This window comes from Chanos chanos, chromosome 2, assembly GCF_902362185.1.
Source record: "Chanos chanos chromosome 2, fChaCha1.1, whole genome shotgun sequence".
In the NCBI taxonomy this organism is placed as follows: domain Eukaryota; kingdom Metazoa; phylum Chordata; class Actinopteri; order Gonorynchiformes; family Chanidae; genus Chanos; species Chanos chanos.
Genome location: NC_044496.1, coordinates 11,750,316 through 11,770,413, shown reverse-complemented (window position 1 = coordinate 11,770,413; position 20,098 = coordinate 11,750,316). Strand labels below are relative to the sequence as shown.

Sequence of the window (20,098 nt, the reverse complement as noted above, 5' to 3'; positions counted from 1 at the left end):
GTAAATGTTGTCTCAGTCACACTCATTCATCCTCAGTGACCACACACACAGTCATGAGGCAGCATAAGCTCATCACACACAGGTCTTATGACGGAGAGAGAAAAATAGATATTAAAATGGAGGGAATAGTTCAGATTTGTATGATTTGTTTTTTACGTGTGTGTGTGTGTGTGTGTGTGTGTGTGTGTGTGTTCATGAAACTGTGAAACTGAGCAGATCCATACAGAGACCATCCTTTGGCTGACAGAGAATCCTCTTTCCCAGAGTACCTAGCAACAGCGCTACCCACCCCACCCAACATTCTGCACTGTCATGACAACCGGCTTACCTTTCAGTCTGTGAGAGCCTTGAGTAATTTCCGTGTGTGGGGTTGTGTGTGTGTATGTGTGTGTGTGTGTGTGTGTGTGTATGTGTGCGCACAGAGCTCTCTCTGTCCGGGAGTGGAGAAAAGGAACCACTCTTCCCTCTCTCTCTACCTCCATCTCTGTTTCCCAGGAAACAAGTGAAAGCCAGTGAAAACATGCGCACACACATACACACACACACACACGCACACACAAACATACACACGCATAGACATACACACATGTAAAGCATTTGTCATGTAAATAAGAGATTACTGCTGTTGAACTGCTTCCTGTGCCAGCATCAAACTACAAACCAGCATGTATTGACATCCGGACATGCATCCAAGTGATAGCTTTGCAAGCAGTAGTCAAGTCTTCATTTTCCAGGTCAAAAGGGATCACCTACTATAAAAAAGGCTAACAGCCTGGCTCTGATCTAGCCAACGTTTAGCCGTACAGGGAAGGTAACTAGTTTGTGTTCACTCACCTGTGAACTACCAAGTCACTGCCACAAAGAGCGGTCATCAGTAAAATGGAAAGAACGTCACCCATGAGTCTTTAATCACTTGCTGTTTAATTGCAAAAGAAAAAAACCCACAAAGAATAAACAGACAATTTGAATCAATAATTTAAAACTAACCAAAATATATAAATAGTGATTTTAATAATAGGTATTGCCAAGCTATAATGAAAGAATTGTTTTATGACAAGGCTAAAGTTCTGATGATAAAGTTGTGGACTCTGTTAGTGGAAGAATTCTGGCTTGGTAAATGATTGTTATGGGCATTATTATTTGGGCATGCTGGCACAGACCACACACACTCCACCCTGGCAGGTTGGGTGTAACAGGAAATCCAGCAATGGCAGGAAAGGCAGAGTGAGGGAGGAGAGAGAATAGAGGGATGTCCCAATGGGGCAGTCCCCTCCTTACCCTAGAGAGAAGTAGAGAGACAGAGAGGAAGAAAAAGAGAGAGAGAAAGAGGGAGAGAGAGAGAGAGAGAATCAGCAGCACTCTCAATGCTGTCTTCTGGAGGAGTACCTTGCCCCTGTGAACATAGTCACTGCCTACCTTGTATCTTGATTCATTAGTGAATGATGGTGGTGCCATTTTCTCTGTGTGTGTGTGCGTGTGTGTGTGTGTGCGTGTGTGTGTGCATGTATGTAAGTGTGCCCCAGTGCAAGTGCTTAGCTGCTGGACCACTATTATGCCTACCCTATAGCTACAGGTGCATCTGAACTCCCAACTACAGTCACATCTGCTTTCTGCAGCTACATTGTCCCTGCTTTTACATCTAAACAAAAGGTTGTTCTCTCAAGCGCTCAAGCAACTTTCTGGATGATCCAGACCTATACAGATGGTACTACAACCATTTATAGTTGGTGCTACTATCATAGGGCTGTAGACTGCTTTATTCTCACTTCAAGTGGCAGATCCTGGCTCATGGACGTATGTGTGTTTTCTTATGTGTGCGTGTGTGTGTGTTTGTGTGTGTACGCAAATGCGAGAGTGTGAGAACGTGTGTGTTTTCTTGTCTGCGTCAGGCTCTTATCTCCAGGAAATGCAAGTGCTGATGTCTTGGAAACCGTACCAAAGCAGAGGAAAAAACAAAGTGAGAGGAAGAAATGAATGCGTGTGTGTGTGTGTGTGTGTGTGTGTGTGTGTATATATATATATAGTTAAAAAAAACTAATTCCATACTCCGACAGAGAGAGAGAGAGAGAGAGAGAGAGACAGATGGGAACATAGTGATAACAGAAGACAATAGATCACCACATTGTCACCCATAATTTCTCATGTTTCTGTACCTCTGGCACTATTGCTCTCTTTTTCTCTCATGCTCTGTTCCTCTCTCATCCTCTCTTTGGTCAGTAAATGTCATGAAAAAATCAATTTGTCTTACGTATTTAGGGGTTTAGCAGTGATGTTGAAAGTAAACATGGGCTGCTTTGAACAGATGGAGGCTACAGCAGACTGTGAAGACACACACACACACACACACACTCATTTTACAGGGCTGGACTCTTTCACACTCCTTCTGGTTGTGCGCATGTCAGAATTTTGAAAATGAGTTCAGTTTATTGATTTGAATTTTAAGAGAATTGATCACAGTAGGATATATCATCTTAATTTGAATGACAGGAAATGAATATATTTCAGTGGTTATCAAATTCAGTTCTACCCAGTCAGTTTGACAGCCGTGAACTTGGCACACTTACACAGAGGTGTGGATGTAGGGTGTGTGTCTGTTGGATGAGGTGTGTGTGTTGTACTTGGCAGAGATTGAATTATACAATGACAACCAGGGAGGGAGGTCTTAGACCCCTCCCTCTTTTGGGAGGGGGGTCTAAGTCTTAATTAGGGGGGGGTCAGACCCCCCCAATCCCCCCCCGTAATTCGAACCCTGGTACTTGGCCCGTTTTTTGTATGTTACCCTCCTTCACATAGAGAGAGAGAGAGAGAGAGAGAGAGAGAGTGAATGAGTGAGTTAGTTGTATGGTTTTAAGTCATCCCTCTTTTTCTCAAGATGTTTGTTTGGCGGATGTTGTCTGGATTGAGAGGAAGTCATTAATAGTCAATAATGGCAAACAGGAACACGCCATTAAACTCATACACACACGCGCGCACGCACACACACATGCACGCATATACGCACAGACATACAGAGCTCTGTGTCTCTCTGTTACAGTTGCATGTCATTAGACAGGGTTTTAAAGCGAGGAGGAGTGTGTGTTTGTATGCGTGTGTGTTAATGAATGGTTGCTAGGTAAAACAGAAGGCAGGAGGCAGGAATGTGTTAATTATGAATGGACTTTCTGTCTGTATTCCAGTAGAAGCTCTCTGCAGGCGTGTAGGCTGTACTTCTATGCTTCAGTTTGAGTGTGTAGTTTATGTGTCCATATAAAATGGTTTGCAGCATTGATATCCTTCCAGGAAAGCGTTCGCATAAATCATTAGCCTCTCACTCCTAAAAGAAAAATGACTGTGATGTTCAAGCAGCCTTTAAATTTGAATTTAATTCTATTATCTGTGCATTGCTGTCGTGTATCTGTATTCTCCTCTGATTTTTCTTCTTTTTTTTGGGGCTTTTTTTTTCTGCACAGACTCATAAGAATGGCATTTTTCTCTCCCCCCGTAGCATGATTCTGTGGTTAGCTTTAGCACGTCACTAGCTGTTATGTGATTGGTTTCGCTCTGAATGTGATATCGCCAGAGGAAGGTCATGTGACACAGCTCTCAATTACATGCACCAGAATCGGCTGTAGTAATGAATAAGTGCAATGTGTTCATGTGTGAATGTTCACTCATAGAGGACTCAGGTCATCTTTGCGTCTTTAACATCGCCAAAATGTCAAAACATCGCTTAATAGGTTGTCAGTTTGTTTGTCATTCATTTACGTCAATTGTTCTATAAAGATATTGCAGTAACGCAATGCTTGGTTTAGTTTCTCTCTGTTCTTATGTGCACTGATTCATTTAGTTTTACCTTTTTAAATCTGTCTGTGGCTTCTGGACTCCGATTGAGATTTCAGAGTGTTCACGCTGAGACAATTTCTCCTGTTCCAAAAGTTATGGTTTTGAAGAATAAGAGAATAGACAGGTAATGCCGAGGGTCATTTTTACAGGCATGCAAAAACAATTAGACCAGGAGGTAACAGTGTGCCTGAATGACCTTGGGCTGGTCTAGATTAACCCAGAAGAGCCAAGATTAGAAAAACTGGGCTTTATCTGAATGGATCACAGGACCTTGTTTGGCCTTGGGAAAATCTGTGCTCAGCTTGTGTTGGGTCTAGTCTGGGTGTTGACCCTAAATTCTGGTTCATTGTGGAGGGGAAACGGGTTATATGTCTCTATATCGCCCCCTGTTGGAAAAGGAGTGCTCTATCCTCTCTCTGTCTCCTGCTTCCTCTGTCTATGTGCTCTTGCTGCGTGTTAATTGAAGGAACTCAGTAATGTCCCAGTGACATTTTGAATGATTGGTGGGTGAAAAATGAATGGCTGACACCATGAATTAGGTGACCATATTATGATATTGTCATCCTGTTAATAAGGCCTTGACAGACGTCTTCTTGTTCAGCTGAACGAAGAAAAGAAAGAGAGGCTGTTCTTGAGCCTCTCTCTCTCTCTCTCTCTCTCTCTCTCTCTCTCTCTCTTTCTTTCTCTCTCTCTCTCTCTCTCTCTCTCTTTCTCTCTCTCTCCTCTCTCTTTCATCAGTGGGCCTGTAATGCACATTAATGATGTTATTGTAAGACCCTGTTAACAGCGTAGAATAACAGATTGAGAGTTTTCCCTCCGTTCTTCACTCAGTTCAACAACTGAGATTCTCATATAAACACAAAGACCAAAACAATAGCGTAGCGGCTACCTTCTATGGAAGAGGGAAACGTTACCTGCTCCAAATACAGGGGTCAGATTTTTCCAAACTATCCCCTTGCTCATTGCTAAAAATAGACAGAAGTTTAACACAGATTTTGCACACACACAGACACGTTGAGCTGGACTGAGCCGTGTGCTGCACTTTAAAGGGCCGGTCTGAGTGAACAGTAAACATTTGACTGAATCCAGGGGCTGAACAAAGGGTCTTTTTGGTCCATTTGATACTACTTGCAGATCTTAAAGCGTTAGTTGTGCTAAAAGTTTGCCTACTAGTGTTTCATGGTTGTTTATGCACTGCTACATCTCTGGTTCCCTGTACACATTTCAGTGTCTTGCCCAAGGCAGGAACTGCAGTTTAACGTTTTTGGGACAAATTTAACACATTGTTCTTTCGTGTGTTTTCCAGGTGCCACCAGAGACATAGGATCGGCACTGACCCGAATGTGCATGAGGCATCGTAGCATCGAGGCCAAACTTCGCCATTTCACAAAGTACGTTTCCACTTTTCCAACGTTCGCTCCCCAGGCCACATACTGTCATCAGTTTACTTCAAGTGCCGTGTGTTTATTTGGACTCTGAGCAAATGTAAACCATACTCAAAGATCCTTTAACCTTGACCAAGGGGTCAAAACAACAAACACTAAACTCTCATATCTCTTACGTAATCAGCTGACCTTGTCAAGGCTCAACTCTGACTAATGATCAGATTTAAGTTCAGATTAATTAAGTTCATTTGATTGAACTGTTGCAGAAGTATTTGTGTCTCCATTTCTCCTGAGCAATGGTTAACGGTGCAAAAAAAAAAAAAAAAATCCGAAACATTAAGACAGTTTTGGTTTTCTTAGATGGAATGCAGCATTTATATAACATAGTCAGTTATAGCGTTGTGTTTGCCTGTCTATCACAGGTTTAATCTGTGAAAATCATAGGCACAAGGCTTTGCAAGCACACAGCTCCAAACATAAGTGATGTAAGAGAGTGTAACCTGGACCTGCAGGATGGATCCACTGCTTATTTTGGGCGTGTATCACACACACAGCAGTGAAAGGCCAAGAAGGAAAACAGAGCAGACAAAATATAAAAAAAAACCAAAAACAAACAAAACAAATAAATAAATAAACAAAAAACAAGGCAGAGGATCTTGGTTAAAGCTTTGGGCTGTGTGTTTGAGGGCAGAAAGAGGAATGAGATGGGTCTGCTATAATAGTGTCTTATTCTTCTTTGTGATGATGAGGGTTGAGTTGCCAGTTTAATTGCTCCATAATGGTTTTATGACACAGAGAAATACCCTAAAATTACACACAGAGGAAAATGATGATGGAGGTTAGAACACACAAGAGACAGATTCAGTTTATGAATTCTTGGTGGTTCGAAAAAAAAAAAAAACATGACGGACCGTCTGATATTCATTCTTTTCTCTCTTTCTCTCTCTCTCTCTCTCTCTCTCTCTCTCTCTCTCTCTGTCATACTCACTCACACACACGCACACACAGTGCTTTGATGGAGAGCCTGATAACCCCTCTTCAGGACCGGATTGAAGACTGGAAAAAAACAGCCAACCAGTTGGACAAGGACCATGCCAAAGGTGACTTGGCTGCTTCTCCTGGAAGCTGCCATTTCATTTGGAAAATTTACATTTTAATAAAGGTTTTATAAAAACCACGATTGGAGCTGTTGCCATCTTAACAGGTTATTTACTCATTCTGCTTTAGATTATTGATTAAATTATAATTTAACAGCAGGATTCCAAAATAACTGAGAGCAGATGTATGTGGTATGGACTCATGATTACCTTGTCAAACTCAGATTGGTACGGAGAGGGGTTTTACTCCCTATACTTTTCCCATGTTGCAGAATACAAACGCTCTCGCCAAGAGATCAAGAAGAAATCATCAGACACAATGAAATTACAGAAAAAAGCCCGGAAAGGTAAAAAACACACACACACACACACACAACCTCCTTCTCTGCTGTGATATCCAAAAGACTTTAATTTGAAGTCGGTTTTGCATTTTGAAGATGATTAAAGATGTGTTCATGTTAGGAGAGGTTGGGAATTGTCTTGCCAGAAATCAGTAAAAAAAAAAAAAAAGATCATCAGATTAACCCTATTAACAGCATTTGGAGCAGTTTCCATGACTACAGGTAAAAAAAACAAAAAAAAACTGTGTCCTGTATTACATAACATTTCCTTGTGGTGGCACGTGCTCAGACACACACACACACACACACACGCAGACACTGGAGGACGTGTAACCAAGGTGCAATCAGTGAAGGTCATCTGCTAAAGGTACAATTTCCTGTGAATGTGTTAAATGTGTGAAAAGTACCACACATACCCATGCACACTCAAAATAGAGGCATGACATTTGATTGACAGAGGGGGTATATGGACTGTAGCATTTCGCTGGCAAAAAATAATCCGTGACTGACAGCACAGTCCCTGTAGTCATGGGTGTCTCATCCTCTCAAAGCCATGGAGACCATAGGAGAAAAGAGGAGACACACAGGCACGCACACACACACACACACACACACACACAGAGAGACACTAAGGGGGAGGGGGCAGGTCTTTGGCCGACCACGTTTCATTTAGATGACTGAACATCTTGTCATGACACAGTGCCTCCCCCTTGTGTTCAAAAGGAGAAACTGCAATGCTCAAGCTGTTTGTGGGTCACTGCCTCTTTTTCTCAGCAGCCAATAAAGTCTGCTCTTCAGTGGAGGTTGAGGGGCCAGGATGTTACTAGGAAGACTTCAGCATTAAAGGAAAAGATGCCTTTTACATGACAACACTTGGCTTCAGAACAGTCATGCACTGAAGTTATTTCTTCTCCACTGCAGCCAGTGTGGCTGTTAACCGTACAATACGAACATGTAGTACAACACAGTATGTGTAACCTCTTTCAACACTAAAGGTTTTCATCAATCCATACAAAGAGTCGAAATATTCAAAGGTTTATTCTTACTGCGAATGTTCTGATGACAGTCTCGTCTTTAAAGAATGCATTTCAGGTTATTGACTATATGACCTATTCTGTCTGTGAGTTGTGAGAGAAAGAGTATGAGAGATTTATCAAACTGTTCTTGAATTTTACATTAAATGTACATTTTACTCATGAATAAATGGTTGAGTGGTGATATAAACAAGTCTGTTCCCTAATGTAGATATGCACACTTGATTGTAATAACTGTTAGGGATAGACAGCATGTTATTGCTGTAGAAATACAGAAGATACAGTCATTTGGAAATTTTAAACACAAAATTCCATGAGGATGTCGAATGGAGCCCAGGCACAATGTGACGTCACATGTTAGATGTGATGAGGGTGTGTGTGGGTTTATGCTTCATGGGCTGGCTCACTGGTTTCATTTTGGTTGTGGTTTGGTTATGTTTTGGTTGCTGCAGCATATTTGGCTCTAACAGTCCTGAGGCAGTTTGGCTGTGAACTGAGCTGTGATTGCTTCCTTATACTAACCTTAACACAAAGCTCTCTCTCTCTCTGTCTCTTTCTCTCCCTCCCCTCTCTTTCTCCCATTTTCTCCCTTTTTATTCACCCCACTCTGTGCTTTATGCCCTCTTCCTGTCATTCTGTATTTCCCCCTTCTCTCTCTCTCTCTCCCTTTACTCTCTCCCCCCTTCTCTTCATTCTCTCTCTCTCTCTCCCTCTCTCTCCTTATAGAACTTCAGGGTAAGTATAATGTTGGCTCTCCTGCCATGTTCTGTTTCTCTCTCTTTCTTAGAGTCTCTCTTCATCCTTCTGCATGGCCATGAACTCTGTACTCCGCTTTCACCTCCTCAGTTTCCACTAGTCGGTGCGCACACCTCCCTCCCCGGAACAAACTAGAAACTTCCATATATTGAACATACAAAAGTCATACCAAATATTCATAGGAATCTATGTTTATGTGCAAGGCAAGGACAACAGCCTAGTGGTTTAAAAAAGAGCAGATGTTTCCTCAGGTGTCCTACACACACACACACACACACACACACACACTTTCATTTGTTCAACTGGATGATGCTCTTGTTTGGAGTACTGCCTTAGGTCAGAGGTCATGTTGGGTTTAGTACCCTTTGCCGAGGTCACAAGGTCAGTAGAGAGCTGTCATATTCAGTTACTGAACTCTGTTTATTGGACTTTTTCCCTTTACAATCAAGCCACTTTTGCCAATAAGTATTAGAAATGAAACAGTATTGTTCAAGTGATGAAGAGAATAATCAATAGTTTAGTGACATCCTGTGTATTGAACCAATGATTATTCAGTAAATTATTAGTAAATTTAACCTCAGTACCACTGACTTAGACATGGGTCTGCTCTGTTTTAGACATCAACCCAGTAATGCTGTATGTGTCCAACATGCTATGCAAATTTGAATGACAAACAAATTATTCTAATCTGTTAAATATAATGCATTGAAAATATGGTTTGTATACAATTACAAAATTAAGAAAATTATCTGATATATTACAATTTTGAGACATTTTTGTATCATTTGGTCTCTCCAGTGAATGGATAATTGAGGTTTTACGAAAGAGTTGTGACAGTAGGAAACAACGTGACCTCTGAGCTTTGAGAATGGTCAGATAATTGCTGGAATAAAGACTGCCATCTGAATCCCAGTGACTCATTTGAAAGGAAAAGGCCAACAATTTTTAACATTTAACCTCAATTTTCACTTTAAAATACCCCAACAGACTGAAGTGTGATGACCTCCACGGGCTATGATAGCTGGTTTTCAAATTTCTTATGATCAGCATTCTTATAGCTGGAAACAAGGGGAATATATGAAACTGCTTGTTGATACACAGTTAACAACACTGGAAATATATATTTTTTAAAAAATTCGTTAGCCTTTCCTTCAACCTGTAGATTGCTTTTTTTTTCTGTCAACACATCCACTCTTGGTCACTGCATGTTTTACTATTCCAACATGCTTGCTGCCTGAGATAATGAATGCTATGGATAAACACTGTGTCTTTATTTAAAATACTGAAAACTTCTAACATTACTGTTTGCATGAGTTAACACAGCAACATTGCGAGACAGCATTTCATTTGGTTTTACAGAGACGATTGTGTAGTTGTTGGCCTGAGTAGTGTCCATTTGTGTTAATCTTCCATTACTTATGTAGACGTTAGACTAGACTGTTCTGTTTAGTGTCTGACTGTTTCTGTGTTTCTTTCGTGGGAAGGTTATGGGATTTTCACAGTAAAATGAATATAGATTATATTTTGATTGTTTTTTTTTTCTTTTCTCTCCTCTCCTTTCTTCATCTCGCTGTTTTGTATTATTCTTTTCTGTCCTGTTTTCACTCACTTGATCACGTGACCTGTATATTTTCACACATCATGGGTAACACCTGCCACAATGTGCTGGTTACCTTCTCTTCTCTTCTCTTCTCTTCTCTTCTCTTCTCTTCTCTTCTCTTCTCTTCTCTTCTCTTCTCTTCTCCATTTGCCCTCTGCCACTTTCATACCCTCCTTCTCTTATTGCCTCCTGGTCTTTCGATCTCTCTGTCTCTCTGTCTGTCTCTCTCTCTCTCTCTCTCTCTCTCTCTCTCTCTCTCTCCAGGTCGTGGAGACCTGCAGCCTCAGTTGGACAGTGCAATGCAAGATGTTAATGATATGTATCTGCTGATGGAGGAGACGGAGAAACAGGCGGTTCGGCGCGCTCTAGTGGAGGAGAGAGGACGTTTCTGCACATTCATCAGCTTCCTACAGCCTGTCGTGGTGAGGGAGACAGAGAGAGAGAGAGAGAGAGAGACAAAGAAAGAGAGAGTGTGAGAGAGGGGTTGTAGCATGGGAGGGGTCAGAGCTATGGAGCGCGTAGCTGGTTGCAGTCTTGTGAAGTGGGGGGTTAAGGAATGCGTGGGTAATTATGGGGTAGCAGCTGTGTTATATTCCTGCTGCAGCTGTTTGATCCTTCAGCAAAAGCAACTTTGACCCAGGGGCATTGCAAGCACGTCACCCGTGTCTTCTCCCTCCCTCCACGGTATTCATACAAAAGACAAACTATGCGAGAGTGGAATGATGCAATGAATGCTCACAAGGCCGAATAATAAAATAACCAACGCGTGAGGTAAACAGTAAATCAAAACAAACCGATACCAAACAAATTAAATATGCACTCTGTTTTTTTGGGGGTTTTTTTTTCCTGTCCTTCATTAGAATGGAGAAATTGCCATGCTGGGAGAAATCACTCATCTTCAGGCCATTATCGATGACCTCACTGTACTTACCACTGACCCACACAAACTGCCCCCAGCCAGCGAACAGGTACACACACACACACAAACACACTCTCACTTACAAACACATACACGCAACAGTCAAGCTATAGCAGGTGCAAGGCTGCTTTTTCAGGAAATGAATTAGTGATGAAATGGATTCGTATGTGCAGTGAAATTGCTATGCTGAACATTTTTCACTGATCTCTCTCTCTCTCTCTCTCTCTGTCTGTACGCTCATTTGTGCTGGTTTGCGTGTTTGTATGTATGATTTGGATGTGTTTGTGTGATGTGTGTGTGTGTGTGTCTCAGGTAATTAAAGATCTGAAGGGTTCAGACTATAGTTGGTCCTATCAAACTCCCCCCTCCTCTCCCAGCAGCTCTGGGTCCAGGAAAAGCAGCATGTGCAGGTGAGACAGAGAGAGAGATACAGTCTGTATTTTTTCAGTTCTATAACCAGTTTCCCCTGTGTGCGCTGAGTGTATTTGCTCCTAAAAGCAATCCATATCTTTCTGCTGTATCATTGACCCTGGCTGTTTGTGTGTGTGTGTGTGTGTGTGTGTGTGTGTTGACCTATTTGCAATAATACAGATTAACTTTTATAAATATAACGTACCTTAACATATTTATTTACACACATGATATGTGGACTAACCCCACATTAGAGAGCTATTCTCAGCTCAGTAGACTGCATTGCCTCAGTCTCAACTCACACACTAGACAACAGCCATGTGTCTTAACTTATGTACAATTCATTCACCAGCTGTTGATTTTAGAAAATATAAGCAGATTTTTTTTCTTATACTATGGTTTATGAGAGAGATAAAAAGTCAACATCATTAAGATCAGCATGTCTTTTTTTTTTATTCTGAGGATTAAAACAGTTGTCAGACGTTTACACCTCAGTAATGCTAGACATCACTCATAATTAGACTCAGACAGACTCATAATTACACTCAGGCTCAGATCTCTGCATCATTACGTAGTACGGACTGATTCAGCTATATTCAAAATGCTGACAGAAAGACTGGAAATCTCATCATCTGTGTGAGAAGAGTTTGACTTGTTTCCTTATTAAAGGGAGGATGCTGTCCAGTTTTGCATGCTCTGTGTGTGTGTGTGTGTGTGTGTGTGTGTGTGTGTGTGTGTGTGTGTGTGTTTGTACATATTTGTGTGTACATATGTGTCAGCATCTTTAGCATGGAGGCAGGTTTCTATGTTCCTGAGTGTTGACAAGTAGTTGAACACACACCCTGTGTTTAGCTGTTGCACATTCTCACTCTCTTTCCACTTTTTGTCTTCTGTGTGGTCTCCTCCTGATCCTCGACCCTGACGTATAACCCTCCTGCCCCTGTAACCACCCTTCTCATTGTTGTCCTCTTCTAATCCCTCTATCCCTGGGTGTCTTTCATTTCATTTTTGGGTCCAATCTTCCTCTGTTCGATGTCCTCTCTACCTCCTTTGTTGTGACATCTGCTCTCTACCTGTATTTGGGATTGTCTCTCTGCAAATCTCGCTCATTTTTTAATCATCACTCTAATATTCTTTTTTTTTTTCACTTTATCATCCACCTTTCTTATGTGGGGTTATATTTTCTCTCGTTTGAAACATGGAAACTCTGCCACACTCAAAATGTCACTCCTCATCCTTTCATATCTCCATCGAACTATCCACCAATCCCTGCTCCTGCTTATTGCCATTTCCACACCAATTTTCCCTTCTCTTTTGTTCACATAATAAATATCTTTATTCCTTCATCTGCTTGGACACAATCCATCCAATCCCCTTCTTTGAAAATATCCTCCTCTTTTCCTGATTTTCTTTTGTTCTTCCTTCCTTTACGCTCATCTTTTCGCATCTACATGGTGTATTCTTCCCACCCTTTTTCTGCTCCACCACACCCCTGGTCAAACCCCACCCTCTCACCCCTCTCCATCACCCCACTCCCCAACAGCAGTGTCAACACCACCCACAGTAGCGCATCTCACTCGTCTGGTGGCTCACAAACACACTCACCCGGTGTGTCCTGTCGCTCTCGCAGTCTGGCCCAGCCACCACCGGGGGGCGCTCACCGCCTCAGCAGTGTCTCTTCCCATGACTCGGGCTTCATCTCACAAGATGCCAATATCTATTCCAAACCACCCTCGCCCATGCCCTCTGACATCACCAGCCAGGTAAATCCACCCACCAGGGTTTACAAAATAATTTTACCCCCAATGTTTTTCGTTGCAGATAGATCAAATGCTCAACAGCCGAGGCAAAAAAGTTTGGACCAAAAAAAAGTTTCCTATTTTTCATGTTTATTTCCCGTTTCTCATCTGCTGCCAGAGTGTTTCTCTGAAATTGGCGTGCCTAGGGCTTTTTGTCGAAAAATGATTAAAAACATTTTTCCCCCCCAAAACTAATTTTGTGAACCACTTAAATAAAAAATATTTTGCCTAAAAAGGAAGTTTGTATTTATTTTGTATTTTCTTTCTCTCTCTTGTGGAATTTGTCCGTGGTCCTCTCTCACCCCTGTAGAAATCGTCAAGCTCAGCCTCCTCTGAGGCTTCTGAGACCTGCCAATCAGTCAGTGAGTGCAGCTCTCCCACCACGGTAAGCACACACACACACACACATACACACGCACACACACGCATGCATGGAGGCGCATGCACACACTCAAACAAACTGATACATATTAATATACATATGAACCCATGCAGACATATACCTACAAGCACACACAAACATTACATTATTTAAGTAGATATGTGTTGTATGGTGCATTGTACTAAAGTGTCGGTCGCAACAATATTATTATTGTCATTCATTATAGTGAATAATTCAGGCTTGTTCCTGGTGTTATCATCACAAGACTGTTTATATGCATGCTACATTACTGGAATCTGAGTGAATGTGTGTGCTTTTTGAAACCTTGTCTTGTATTGTGTTTGACTGGTCTTTTGTGCGTGTCCTTGGAGACTAGCAGGTATAGTACGGCGTTGTCTGCGTTGATAGTGTTGAGACGCACCCTGGAATGGGTCGTCGGAGAAAAAAAAAGACGATCATGTCCTTCAGATTGTGTGTCTGGGTTTCAGCATAAGTCACCTGGCTTCTGCTCAACTACTTCACGCTGTTCTAACCCCTTCCTGTCGCTCTCGACGTGCGCGTGATTTTGGTCCAAGGTGCAGCCACTTTGAAAGCCCCCCCCTCCCCAGCTCCAAAAAAATAGGGGACGGGAGGGCCTCATCTTCTTCTGATCGGTTTATCTCTCCTCCGTTCCGCAGTTTGGCTCATCCTTCGCTACCTTCCGCCCTGCACTCTCTCACACTGGCACCATCAGGCCTTTTTCTGTCATCCTTCCTGCGTCCCCACCCTATATCCGCTCCCCTGGATCCACCAATTCCTCTCCCACATCAAAGGTTCCTTGCTGGAAGGTTTGTTTCCATCTGCACTTTTTCTTTGCAGTTTTCTGTCTTTCTAAATGTGTGTGTGTGTGTGTGTGTTTTGTGTGTTTAATTTGCTAATATATTTCCTGATTTGCTTGAATTAACCCTTATTTACAAAAAAAAAAAAAAAGTGTCACTTTTTAATTTCATCGTCCGCTTAACTTCATTCGTCATTTCATTGCTTTCTTTTATTACTCCGTTTAACACCTTTAATACCATTTTTCTGTTGCTGAATGACCCTTGTTACAAATCTCTCGGTGGAGATTTGTGAAATGTGGGCAGGCGAAGGATGGTGGTACCTGTGGTACCCGTTTTTTCCTTTTGGAATGAAAAGGGAATATGGTGAGGAACATATATATATATATATATACAGTATGTATATGATCTTCACCATATTCCCCCTTTAAGGATCCTCAAACTGCTGGATAGTGGAAGAATCCTCTCTCACCCGAGAGAGGGAGGGCACACTGTTACTGTATTTAGCCACACAATAACCACGCTCACTTCTTCAGGACTGGTCCAAAGCAGGTTCCCACGAGCAGCCGTTGGCTAACACGCTTCAGAGACGAAAGGAGCCCTTGGATAGGCTGAGAGAGTCTGAGTCCTCTCACGGATCACAGGGATACTCTGCTGGGATGCATCCTGAGGACTTCCAGAGGCTCAGGATGACCCCGGCAACCATTGCTGCCAAGGTAACAGTAGCTCAGGGAACAAGAAAGGTTACATTGACTCCTAGTCAGAGTCAAGTTACTCAGTGATACACAGGGAGGAGTCAGACTGTGAATTCGACATACTCTTAACAGCTTTTCTTTTTCTCCCAAGCTCAGACCTTAGTTTAGTTCATTTTATCTTGTCTAATGAGTTTCTTTGTGAAGGGACACATTTACAACACTAGGGCTAATGGTAGTCTCACACAAAATGTCAGTGTTCTCTGGTGCATGAAAAGCATAAATTCCACTCAAAAATTATATTTCCATCTTTGAAAGATCTGGACTGGGGGGGGGGGGTGTAGATCTGTAAAGACTGAAAACAATGAGCCTTAACTGTGCGTAAGATAAGCTGACGGGGGATAGTTGTTTTTCCTATGAGGATCTCTGACTCTTAGCTTAAAATGTGCGGTTTCATGAAAAAGATCATTGTTCTGTGTGAGTGAATACATCGAGAAATCAAATGAAATGTTGAGAGGAAATAACAGCGCTTCATCTGTTGTGTATAAAGAATTCTGGCATGATTTATGTTGTGTGTATTTTAGGGTGAGTATTTGGACTACTTGGTGGTGGTATTTTGGGACGGGGTGTGTGTTAACTCTATGGACAAGGTGTTTTCAGTTGGAGTATGTGTTGACTGTATGTAGATTGTGTATCTGACTGGTGTATATGCTGATGTGCAGTTTATATGATGGACTACGTATGTGTTCACTGTATATGTGCTGGTTTGGGGCCAGGGTATGTGTTCACTGTAGGTAGACTGTATTTTGTCTTGGGTATTTGTTGACTATGTAGATGATGATTTGAGTTGGGGTATGTGTTGACTGTATATCGGTTTTATTATGGGTGTAAACATTCGGTTTAGATTTAGATTTAATGTTTGTATGACAGTCAAAGCTGTATAGTTTGTGATCTGTTGGTATGCATGTTTACTGATATGTCAGGACTGTGAGTGTGTGCCAGCCCTGCTGATCTGTAGTTTAGGCTGTTAAACTTCATCAGAGTGAGAGAATGATTTAGTGCATGCTACTCTGGTGCATCAGCATTAATGAGTGTGTGTGTGTGTGTGTGCGTGTGTGTGTGTGTGTTACAGCATGGTGAGGAGGTGTCTCCAGCTGCCAGTGACCTGGCCATGGTCCTGACTCGTGGCCTTAGCATGGAGCAGCAAAAAAGCAGCAGAGACTCTCTGCAGTACTCCAGTGGATACAGCACACAGACCACTACACCATCCTGCTCGGAGGATACGATTCCATCACAGGGTAACACATGCACACGCACGCATGCGCGCGCGCACACAGACCACAACACAATCCTGATCAGAGGACACTATTCTATCGCAGGATAATACCATCATACACGTACAGCATGTACGCACATACAAACAGAATACCCATACATACCACTGAAAATCCTCACAGCAGCACAACTCTAAGTCTTAACTCATGTTTGCCTCTCTCCCCTCCTCTCTGGCTCTCTCTCTCTCTTTTAAGTAGGCTCAGACTATGATTGCTACTCGGTGAATGGTGACACAGAAACGGATGGTCAGGGTGACTTTGATAAATCCTACACCATCCCACGGCACAGTAACATTGCGCAAAATTACCGCAGGATGATCCAAACCAAACGCCCTGCCAGTACTGCCGGGCTGCCCAGCGCCGGGGGCACTCAGAGCGGACCCCCGGGGGGCAGTGGAGGAGGTGGAGGTGGTGGGGGTGGTGGAGGAGGAGGAGGGGTGGGCACCCCTGGCACTGCCACTATTCGCCGTACCCCATCCACCAAGCCAGGGGTACGTCGTACCTTATCCAACGCTGGGCCTATACCCATTCGCCCGCCCATTGTGCCTGTCAAAACCCCAACCGTGCCTGATTCGCCAGGTGGGTATCCAGGGCCTCCAGCACGGGTGGGAAGTGAGGAGTGCGTGTTTTACGTCGCAGACGATGCCTCTCCAGGAGCGTTGGAATACGTGAAGGCTTCTCCCAAACGCCTGAGTTTGCCAAACACCGCCTGGTCAGCAGGAGGCGCCGCAGGCCTGGAGATGAGCGTGTACGGGCACGGAGAAGAGGACCAGCAGATAGCGGCTAACCGCCACAGTTTAGTGGAGAAGATCGGAGAGCTGGTGGCCAGCGCCCACGCTCTCGGAGAGGGACAGTTCCCGTTCCCCTCCTTGCCAGACCAGCCTCCGCCTGGACCCGGACCACAGTCTGACCCCGGCGTACCCCAAGAGGGCGAGGACATGCTGGTGTCCATTCGCAGAGGGGTACGGCTGCGCAAGACTATTTCCAATGACCGCTCCGCGCCCCGGATTTTGTGATGGACTGAAACAAAACCAAGGTGCCCGAAAAAGGAAAAAAAACAAAACAAAACAAAAAAAACACGCTGGCAGACTCTGTAGAGAATAACCTCTGAAGAAAGAGGGGATTTAAAAATAAATAAATGAATAAATAAATGTTTAAAGAAGTGGTTAGATAAAATAAACAAAATATAATATTAATGATAACAAAGAAAAAAAATGGAGTTAAAATGAGAAATAACAGGCTCAGGCCACTATAACTCTCTGATTGTGTGTCTGGACGCATGTTTGTCTTATTAACATCACTCATCACTGAGGGAGAGTCTGTGAGAACTTTGTCTCTGTTGAGAGACTGAGAGGGACCAGGAATTGACACTAACCCACCCTCACCATATAACTATAATCCTCTGCTTCACTGTTCCTCCAAACTCAAGGCGATGACCCTCTTCACCAAACTGTGCTGGAAACTTCAAACAAATAGAGAGAGACAACAGAAAGAAAAGGATTATGGGAATCACCCCTTATCTCACCCTTCTGACTTCCCAGGTTTCTGACATCACACTGTTGGCTGGAGCTGTGACAACCAAGCCCATGTTGTGTGTTTGTCTGTCTGTGATATGTCCTTGTGGCTATCAATCAGGTTGGAGGTAGGCGGGGCTCTGCTGCAGGTCAGCGTGTGGTTCTGTAGAGGGGGAGGCGGGGCTTATCTCATGTTTGTGAGCTATCATCGTTTTAATTTTTTAAAAAAATATTTTATGCTCCCTGTAATTGCGGTGGAACACATATGTATATGCCAGGTGTATGTATTTTGTAGAATCCAAGAGAAAAAAAATGCCAATGTGAAATGGAGCAATAAAGGTTTTTTTTTTTTCTTTCTTTGTGTTGGTCAGAGGGGAGAGATTTGAAGAGGTAGCTTTCATTCAAGCTGTAGTTCATTTTTTTTATTATTCCGTTGTTGGTTTCAATGTTTGTCTGGCTTGTATATGCTTATAGGACTTGAGCTTCCTGTCTTGTCTAATCTTGTTTGAAAGACTTCTTATAGTCTGTGCTGTGTAAGATACAAAATATCAGAGAGGAAAAAAAAAAATGAGGCACTTTTTGAAGGTGTTTTAGGTAGTGTTGACCACTAGGAGCCACTGTGGCCACATTGAGTGTGGTGCGTTTTTTTTTTTTGTAAGAAAGAGAACGAGGCAACAGCATGTCCTGCACAGTCGGAATGAAAGACGCGATAGAAGAAAAGGACAAAAGAAGGAAAAACGAAAGTGTATCAAAATAGAGAGGGGATGGAAAGAGTAAAGTTGGGGAGAGGAGAGTGTGAATATGTTTTTCTTTTTTTTTGTAGTAGGGTTTGAAAAGGATTAACCAGAGTATTATAGTTTTATGAATAAGTGGATTTTTATTTTCTGGATTTTTTTTTTATTTATTTATTTTTTGTGCAAGCATCACGCCGTTTCTTTTTTTTTTTTTTTTTCCCAAGCATGAGAGAATTTAGCTGAGATTGTTAGAGTGAAGGGATTTGAAGAGTGAGTATGACTGGGCTGGCTGTATAGCCATGACAGAAGAGTCTTACACATGGGAGATACAGTTATAGCAACAGGAGAAAGGATTAAAAAAAGAGGTGGAGAAAAGATTGAATTCTGTGAATGAATGTCATCTTGTTTATAAAAGAAAGCGTTTCACTGCCTGACATGCCTTTTTACACACAAAATGATAACACTGCTCTACAATACAGTATTCAAATGTTTCTGCTTTTGGTTTACATTCATTTGTTCATACTTTTAAATTTTAAAACCGAACCGGACATGAAGTTATACCACTGCTGTTGGTTTGATGACTCTAAGTGAGGACAGTCTGTAGGAAGCGTCACTGCTGTTTTAGACAAAGTGTTGCATTACTGTGAGTGACACCCCCCCCCCCCCCCCCCCCCCCCCCCCCCCATAATCTACCCAGCAGTCCGCTGAAAATGATATGTCTGAACTGACAACTTAATGCTTTATGCTCTTTTTGTTTGTTTGTTGTCATTCTTTGTATTGTTATTTATTTTGGCATAAATAGTGCACTCTGTTTTAGGAATGCCTGTGGCTTATTTAAGAATTATGTATATGCTTTTGCAGAACTATGACTGTGTCAGATTGTTCTATCTTTGGCTAGAGTTTTTAGAGCGATGCAGATAAGCTAAAATAGCACTCAGAGGTGAGGTACAGGAGGAGGAGGGAGGTGGAGAGACTGGTTTTGGCGGGGGGGGGGGGGGGGCAGATATAGCGACCCGAGAGCAAGGACATCTCAAGAAAATCTTCCAGAAAGTGGAAATCATAATTTTGCACATAAATAACACACCTACATTGTTCTCCATGAGCGGGGGAACTGTAACCGTTCTAGTCACAATCCTGAAGAAGTAAAAAGTGTAGTCAAAAACTGTGCATAGCAGTGCTTTAGAGACCAAATGTGCAAATATTGTGTAAAATTTATGACAGCAATATGGTGGAGTTTTTAGTTCAATATAATAAGAAACCATATCTAACAATTAGAAAGACAGATACAGTATTGTTTTCCCCAAAGTGCAGCACATCTCTCCTCTCCTCTCCTCTCCTCTCCTCTCCTCTCCTTTCTCAGGCCTAATTTATTTTGAGTCTTAACATTTTTCAATGGAATAATGAAGTGAGAGAGAGATAGAGAGATGGACAGAGGAAAAACACTCAACAGAGAGAGGAGAGAG

At 42.5% G+C, this 20,098-nt stretch overlaps 1 protein-coding gene across 1 annotated transcript in view; it reads left to right on the top strand.

The window, feature by feature from the left end:
* The window catches only part of mtss1lb (MTSS I-BAR domain containing 2b), a 50,375-nt gene extending 32,972 nt beyond the window's left edge, over positions 1–17,403 (top strand). The window contains exons 4-15 of the mRNA XM_030765004.1: positions 5,129–5,213; positions 6,216–6,307; positions 6,577–6,651; positions 8,406–8,414; positions 10,300–10,457; positions 10,896–11,003; positions 11,267–11,364; positions 12,912–13,128; positions 13,475–13,549; positions 14,898–15,077; positions 16,186–16,351; positions 16,586–17,403. Of these exons, the coding sequence (XP_030620864.1) occupies positions 5,129–5,213; positions 6,216–6,307; positions 6,577–6,651; positions 8,406–8,414; positions 10,300–10,457; positions 10,896–11,003; positions 11,267–11,364; positions 12,912–13,128; positions 13,475–13,549; positions 14,898–15,077; positions 16,186–16,351; positions 16,586–17,403 (2,081 nt within the window). The remainder of the gene's footprint in view (positions 1–5,128; positions 5,214–6,215; positions 6,308–6,576; positions 6,652–8,405; positions 8,415–10,299; positions 10,458–10,895; positions 11,004–11,266; positions 11,365–12,911; positions 13,129–13,474; positions 13,550–14,897; positions 15,078–16,185; positions 16,352–16,585) is intronic.
* Positions 17,404–20,098: the final 2,695 nt, after the last annotated feature.